Source organism: Drosophila suzukii, chromosome 3, assembly GCF_043229965.1.
Source record: "Drosophila suzukii chromosome 3, CBGP_Dsuzu_IsoJpt1.0, whole genome shotgun sequence".
In the NCBI taxonomy this organism is placed as follows: Eukaryota; Metazoa; Arthropoda; class Insecta; order Diptera; family Drosophilidae; genus Drosophila; species Drosophila suzukii.
In genome coordinates, this window is record NC_092082.1 from 38,617,738 (window position 1) to 38,625,900 (window position 8,163).

Sequence of the window (8,163 nt, forward strand, 5' to 3'; positions counted from 1 at the left end):
GGGAGGTGAGCGTCTAGGAGCAGGTCCAAGGACTCTTTTCTGGAGTCTGACCATGATCCATTTGCTTTTTGCAGATAGCCCAAAGGCGCGGCTGTCTTAGAGAGTACTTTGGTCTGGCATGCCGTTCGTTTTGCTCTTCTAATGGCCTTTTTGTAAGAGGCTAGTTCATACTTGTAGTTCAGCCAGTTAGTGTCCTCATTTACCGCCATTGCTCTGTTAAACAGGCATCTGCAGTTGGTTCTGAGGATTGATAGTTGTTGGGTCCACCAGGGGGGTTTTTCCTTCCCCTTGGTTTCCCTGTGGGGCATGCCACTTTAAAGGTAGTGTTGCATGCCTCTGTGAATTTATATCCTGTTCCGTCCAGCTCCTGTGGGTTTGTGATGCTTTCTGACGGTTCCATGGGGAGGATATTTGTCAGAACTTCTTTGTACCTGTGCCAGTCGGCTCTTCTGGGGCTAGCGAAGCTGACCGGCAAGGACGAATCAAGGGACAATACGGTTTCTATGAATCTATGGTCCGAAAAGGAGTGCTCGTCAGAGACTGTTAGTTAGATCTATGATCGCTTGGCAAGCTTTAGTTATGAATGTAGGGACATTGCCCCTATTCCACAAGATTAGGTTCGAATTTAGAATAAAATTAAAAAGAGACTCACCTCTGTCGTTGTCTGTAGCGTATAACGATCTATAATATGAAAGAGCTGGTGGGAAAAATCCATTTGTCTGGTCGGCTTGCGGTGGGTTAATAAGTATGGGGTTAGGTTGCTCAATTGCTATTCTACAGAGATTAAATTTCGCGTACATTAATTTTTGAGGAAGGGAAAGTAGACGAAAATGAAATAGAAAAGTACAACCACAAGAAGAGGGATACACATCCCTACGTAATTGCGAAGTGCCCAGCATACCATGATCCTTTTGATCCTGGCACTCCCACTTCCATAATTCCTGGATAAGGAGACTAAGTTATGCTTCATATTTAATTATAATTTAAAACTAAATTATTTCTTCATTAGTTTTATTTCTTTTCTTTTTATTTTAGTAGCTATAATTTCATAAATAAAGATATTTCATTCTCTCTTCTTCTGCTTTTACTTAACATTTCTTCTTTTTTTCTAATTTAGGTTTAATATTTTATTTTATTTAATACGACCCTCATATTTCCTTGATATTTTATTATTATTCTCTTTTTCTCTTATTTTCATTTTCACTTCACATTTTTCTTCAACATTTCATTTCTTTTACACTTTTGCCTTGTTTGCCATAACTTTTCTTTCTTCTTATTTCATTATATATGAAATGGTCGCTTTCTTGGTTCTCTCTTGGTTGTTTAAGCCCCATTTGAGGCGCTTATCTAGTACTAACCCCAAGTACCTGGCGTGATCGCTAAAAGAGAGATTACAATTGTTTAGAATTTTATTTAATACGACCCTCTTATTTCCTTGATATTTTATTCTTATTCTCTTTTTCTCTTATTTTCATTTTCACATCACTTTTTTCTTCAACATTTCATTTCTTTTACACTTTTGCCTTGTTTGCCATAACTTTTCTTTCTTCTTATTTCATTATATATGAAATGGTCGCTTTCTTGGTTCTCTCTTGGTTGTTTAAGCCCCATTTGAGGCGCTTATCGAGTACTAACCCCAAGTACCTGGCGTGATCGCTAAAAGAGAGATTACAATTGTTCAGAATTTTATTTAATACGACCCTCTTATTTCTTTGATATTTTATTCTTATTCTCTTTTTCTCTTATTTTCATTTTCACATCACATTTTTCTTCAACATTTCATTTCTTTTACACTTTTGCCTTGTTTGCCATAACTTTTCTTTCTTCTTATTTCATTATATATCCTGTGTTTTAACTTTGATGGCCTTGTTTTAACCTTTTGTTTTAATCATAACAAAAAATATTTACGACCAAAAAAAAAAGAAATAGTCTTTCCCTGGGAAATTTCATAGCCGACTTTTAGCAGCGCGATTCCCTACGTGTCGATTTAAAACGGAGCGAATTACTGGCCACCTTCGAAAAATGAAACGAAATGACTTCTGGAAAACATTTCCCGGCTCTGGAAGTTGTAGCTCTTTCCACTTTCCCAGCTGAAATAAATGTGGGAGAGTAGTAGATGTGGGACTCCCTGGTATCTTATTGGCACTGGATGTTTATGGTTGTAGATCTTTCCACTTTCTCTTATTGAATCGTTGCCAGTAGTAGCTTGCACAAATTTGGGAGAGGCTCTCATTAGCCCCGAAACTAGTAGTACCTTTGGTACACCTAACGGAAAACTTCGATAAAGGTGTCGAGTCTGAAGTCTTTTCTAGTACAGAGAAAATTTGAACAAGCAGTTCCTTTAAAATAAGTTACTTTTTATTTTTTTAACTTCCATCTTTGAGCTCACTAAGCTGGAATGCTTGACGAGCTTGACGATCAAAATCCAAAAGAAATGGCTAAGCGCGTTGCCAAGGTATGTTACCTCCAACCGGATGTATTGGGCCGCCAAAGCTGATCTTTTTTTTCCTTTTTTCCTGTTCCCCAAAAAACAACCAGGAATGGCAAATTGTTCTAATTTTTTTTTGCCCTAGTCGATACCAACATACTTGATGGGCAGTACCGTTTTGCTTGCTTCTATCTTTATATTTAAATGGGTGGGTTTATATTTAATTGTTTACAGTTGGGGACTTTCTTTATTATTTATTTTTTTTTTATGAAAGCTCGAACAAGCATTTCTACAAAGCCTGCAATGTTAATAAAACTTCGGCTTGTCGAATCCTGGGATCCTGTTCTTCTGAGACACTTTGCCGTTCAGAATTATATTAAATGATTTTGGACTTTTCGAATAATAAAACAAGGAAGAACGCTATAGTCGAGTACCTCGACTATCAGATACCCGTTACTCAGCTAAATGGACCAAAGGGAAATGGAGATATGCAAGCAGCAAAGCGAGATTAAAATGCGCCACCTACCGGCGGTAGACCGATTTAAGCGTTATGGGCGTTTGAGTGGGCGTGGACATTTTTTTTTTTTATCATACGAAAGATATTGACGATACCAATACATTTCAGTTAAAATTTTTAATCTATCATGAAAATTGTGGGCGTCAAAGGTTTGGGCGGTTTGTGGGCGTTAAGGTGGGCGTGGCAAACTTTTTTTGGGTCAATCGATAGGTTTTGATAAGAGCATTACATTTCAGTTAAAATTTTTATTCTAGCATTAAAACTGTAAGAGCCACAGTTTTGAGCGGTTTGTGGGCGTTACAGTGGGCGTGGCACATTGCTGAAGCAAACTTGCGCTGCGTAAGAAGCTCAGGAATCTGCATGCCAAATCTCAATAGCCTAGCTCTTATAGTTTCGGAGATCTCAGCGTTCATCCGGACAGACAGACAGACAGACGGACAGACGGACATGGCTAGATCGACTCGGCTAGTGATCCTGATCAAGAATATATATACTTTGTGGTGTCGGAAACGCTTCCTCGTGCCTTTTACATACTTTCCGACGAATCTAGTATACTAGATTCGTAACAGGCAGAAGGAAGCGTTTCCGACCCCATAAAGTATATATATTCTTGATCAGGATCACTAGCCGAGTCGATCTAGCCATGTCCGTCTGTCCGTCTGTCTGTCCGGATAAACGCTGAGATCTCGGAAACTATGGGAGCTAGGCTATTGAGGTTTGGCTTGCAGATTCCTGAGCTTCTTACGCAGCGCAAGTTTGTTTCAGTAGAGTGCCACGCCCACTCTAACGCCCACAAACCGCCCAAAATTGTGGCTCCTACAGTTTTGATGCTAGAATAAAAATTTTAACTGAAATGTAATGTTCTCATCAATACCTATCGATTGACCCAAAAAAAAGTTTGCCACGCCCACCGTAACGCCCATAAACCGCCCACAAACTTCAAAAAATCGTACATATGAACGTGGATATCTCGGAAACTATCAAAGATAAAGAATTGGGATTTCAGATTTAGATTCCGTAGCCTTATACGCAGCGCAAGTTTGTTACGCGAATATGCCACGCCCACAAACCGCGAAAACCTGTGACGCCCACAATTTTAATGCTAGATATAAAATTTTAACTGAAATGTATTGGTCTCGACAATACCTATCGATTGGTCCAAAATTTGCCACGCCCACTCTAACGCCCATAACGCTTAAATCTGTATACCGCCGGTAGGTAGCGCATTTTAATCTCGCTTTGCTACTTGCATATCTCTATTTAGCTGAGTAACGGGTATCTGATAGTCGAGGTACTCGACTATAGCGTTCTTCCTTGTTAGGTTAGGAAAATTCCACAAAACAATGAAAAATAAATTAACCGCGAATTCTTCAGAGGAAGACTTTCTTTGCGAACATTCGTTATTGATGTAAAGTGGAGGAACGTCGTCTAGACATTTATGTCACTGGCTAGCCAGTCACCACGAACGATGGCTTGCAACATATATTGGTGACAGGGTAGTTACACGGCTGATTAGGTTAGGGGACAGCAATAGAGGTAATGGCATCCTGGCCTAAGACAGGGTTTGCATCACGAGGCTCAATTAAGCAATACACGATTACACTGAGAAGTCTGCGATAGAGCAGGCTAAGATTTTCCTCGATTTGAGAACTTGGTTTCTTTAGTTATTGATTTGTTATTTTTGTATTACATGTTGGTATATGATGTATTTCTTGGTTCTGCTCCCCTTGTGATTTTAAAATTTCCTGTCGGTTGTCAACTTTAATAGAATAGAATACAAAATGCAGAAAGGAAGGTAAGCCCAGCAGGAGTCCAAAGCAGCAGATGTCCTTAACTGTTGACGACCGGTGGTGACGGAGAAAAATGGATTGTTGAGATAGCGCACGACGAAGTAGGTCGGAAGTCCACCGGCGAAGGTGGTTAAGTCTGAAAAGAAAAAATAGAAAAAAAGGCCTCAAAACCACCAGCATGGAAAAGCATCCCATTGAGTTGGTAGAAGGAGCTCGGTTGTATCCGATGTCTCCGGCGAAGCAAAAGGTGGTTAAGAATGAAATCGACAAGATGCTAGGGCTCGGGGTCATCGAGGAGAGCAAAAGCCAAAGGAAACGCAAGCAAGGAATACGCAGGCAGTAGATGACCTGAAGTTGGCCTTGACGAGCGAGCCGGTCCTGATTCATGCGGATTTCAAGAAATATTTCTTCATCCATTGCGATACAACTAACGTTGGCATCGGAGCGGTGTTGTTTCAGCGGAACCAGGATGAAAAAGCACCAGGTGAACTACTCGGCACGGAGGAATGGGTGGCAGCCATCTTGGCAATTCGGAAGTTCTTGTCGTATGTGGAAGGGATGCCGTTCACATGCATAACCAATCACGCTAGCCTTAAGTGGTTAATAACGAGGAAGAATTTGTCAGAAGGACTCTCCAGCTGCAGAGCTTCGATTTCAGCATTGAACATCGCAAAGATAGCGAGAACGTAGTTGTCGCTTCATCAAAGAAGTAGATCCGACGGAGTTGTTGGGATATGAGACGACGAAATTTGCTGTAGAGGATTATTTGGATTTAGTGCAAGACGTGGAGGCCAATATGGAGCTCTTACCGGACCTCAAGGTGAGCAGCGGGCTTATCTTCAAGCGCATGGGTAATCCCAACCTGTACGATGAACTGGAAGGAACAGAATGGAAGCTGTGGATTGACGCACAGCTCGATAGAGCGTGCCCATTCAGACCCCAAGGCTGGCCGTGGTGGAATGGGGAAGACATTGGAGATACTGCGACGACAGTTCTGTTGGCAAGAAATGACTATCCAGGTTCGTGAAATCGTCCGGGGATGCGACGCGTGTAAGGAGTCCAAATCGTCGAATTTCAGGATGCAAGTAGGAATCTGAAAAGGGAAAGAGAAGAAAAAGCCATTCCAGAAACTCTACATCGATCTTCCGGTAGAGTATCCGAGGTCCAAAAGTTGTCACGCGTGGATATTCTTCGTGGTGGATGGTGGGTTTTTCGAAGAAGTAAATGAATTGGTAAATTTCCTGGTGAACGAGGTATTTTAAAAGTTCGGGGTGCCTGAAACGATACATTCGGATAACGGAAAGCAGTTCACATCCAAGGCTTTTGAGGAGATGATTGATGGTTTCGGTATCCAGCACATCAAGACTCTAATATACGAGTACTCACCACAAAGCAACGCCGTGGAGAGAGTAAGTCGGAATGTGTTGGCAGCTATTCGGAGCTTCCTGGACAGAGATCATCAGGAATGGGATGGCATCTGCCTGGGAGTCTACCACGCCATTGCTAGCGTGATTTGGAAGGAAAAGAAAGTATACGAACGCCTCATCGAAAGCTGTGTGGCTTCCCGTTATGTGTGGGCCCCGCGTAAGGTGCCGTTCGAACTTCAAGGTGCCGTGTCGATTCCTGTCGAACCTCCAAAACTACCAATTATTTCGTCGTTTCGCTAAGACTCCGGATAGAGCCTCTCGAAATCTTTGTTGATGGTTGATGGGGGAGATGCTATCGATAGGTTGGACCGATAAGACGATGGTTTTGGTGCCGCCCTCTTTTGGAAATCTGTCGGGCGATTTAGCCATTCGCAAAACTCGTTCGACCCAGTTTTGAGAGAGGCTAGGGAATATATTGGGGTAAACGAAGATGGCAGGGCAGACCTTAGGGGTAATAGTTGGAGTGCGGCAGGTGAAGTCCGAAATAAGTGATTGTGCCTAAACTTAAAAAAATGAGTATTAGATATGTATTGTGTTTTTTTTATTATTTGTAGGCTATCTGGGGTCCCAATACAAAGGGCCCCAGTGTATTTATTTCGGAGATTCAGACCAAGCTTTGCCACAACTTCGAGATTGCATTTTTGGACACCAATACCTGGTTACTGTTCGTCACCCCGAACGAAACTGGACCGCTTAGGTATCGATAACACCGTATTCGACGGTGTGTCCGTTACGGGCTACTACTCCCCAACTCGCCTCGGGAATCTCCGACAGCCGTACGGCTCAGCTTCCCGGTACGGTCGAAGTCCTCATTTTAAGGCATTCGGCCAGAAGATGGCTACGATCGCGGCATCTGCCTAGACGACGCCCTTGGTGCGCTGGTCACTTTGCTCTTGTTGGTCCCAGAGTCCGCAATCTTTCATCGGGCTGGTAACACGGAACTCCTGGACCTCGGCCATAGCCAATACTCCTATCCAGTATCCGCTCAGAAATGGCTGAAACTTATGGGAATGTAGTACATATTGTTGTTTTTCCTAAGTTCCCAAACTTATATTCTACCCTGTTTTTTCTGTAAATTTATCCGTAATTAGAACCGAGTGTATTAGTTGTCCTCGTCGTTTATTTATAGGAAAGGTCGCGACTTAACATTTTCTGACGGATAGTTTACAGCGCATGTTTACGTACCGCCTGGCCTGCCTATTCTTTTCTCAAGAAGCTCCTTAGGATTGGAAAACCTGCGACACACTTAAAAAGTATGTGTCCATTGATTGTGGAGTGTTTTTCTGTGAGTTCTACCAATATATGACTTGTAGAGCATTATTTCCCGCAGCGATTGTAGCCTATCCAATGGGGACCGCTCTAATTTAATATCAGAGGCTTACGAAAGATAAATGACTAAACAGAAGTCAAGAATGTTGAAGAACTTACTTACCATAATTAATGTTTGTAAAATCCAATATGCGTGTGTTAGTAGACTGTAGAGGATATGAAACAGTCATAGTAGCAAGGAGCGGTTTCGGCTATCCCTTAACAACTCTGCTTACATTTTATTAACTTCCCAAGCACTCACTCTTCCTTCTAACTAAGGCCTCTGGGTCACAAATATTAATATTGCGAAATTTTAATCAAATCATAAGTCGCCTGTTATGGTGATTTCTTCCAAAATTGATATAATTGTTTTGATCTTCTGTCTCATGTTTTTCTTATTAACAGGTTCCGGTCCAATTACCGATTGGATGAACAATCTTTTATAATGGACTGTTTATAAATGCTTTAAATCGTTCCAAGTGTCTAGCTGTCTTAAAAGTTATGAACAACTAAGTTTAACAGGTTCTTGCATGGTTAGTAGTACCGCTACCGTCCGCTAAGTGCATTTATGATATCATCTTTTTGTCAATCAGCTGGGTTTGTTGATAAAGGGCGAACAAATCAATTGGATAAAATTAATCAAGGAAGATCGTTATAGTCGAGCGCCATGACTATCAGATACCCGTTACCCAG

The 8,163-nt window shown here is 41.7% G+C and overlaps 1 protein-coding gene across 1 annotated transcript; it reads right to left on the reverse strand.

Annotated features, from left to right (window-relative positions):
• Positions 1 to 5,555: 5,555 nt before the first annotated feature.
• LOC139352899 (uncharacterized) lies at positions 5,556 to 6,718 on the reverse strand. Its single transcript, XM_070995571.1, has 2 exons — positions 6,122 to 6,718; positions 5,556 to 6,010 (listed from the first exon to the last, which is right to left on the reverse strand). Exons 1-2 carry the CDS (start codon positions 6,193 to 6,195, stop codon positions 5,668 to 5,670), a joined length of 417 nt encoding a protein of 138 aa, XP_070851672.1. The 5' UTR covers positions 6,196 to 6,718; the 3' UTR covers positions 5,556 to 5,667.
• Positions 6,719 to 8,163: the final 1,445 nt, after the last annotated feature.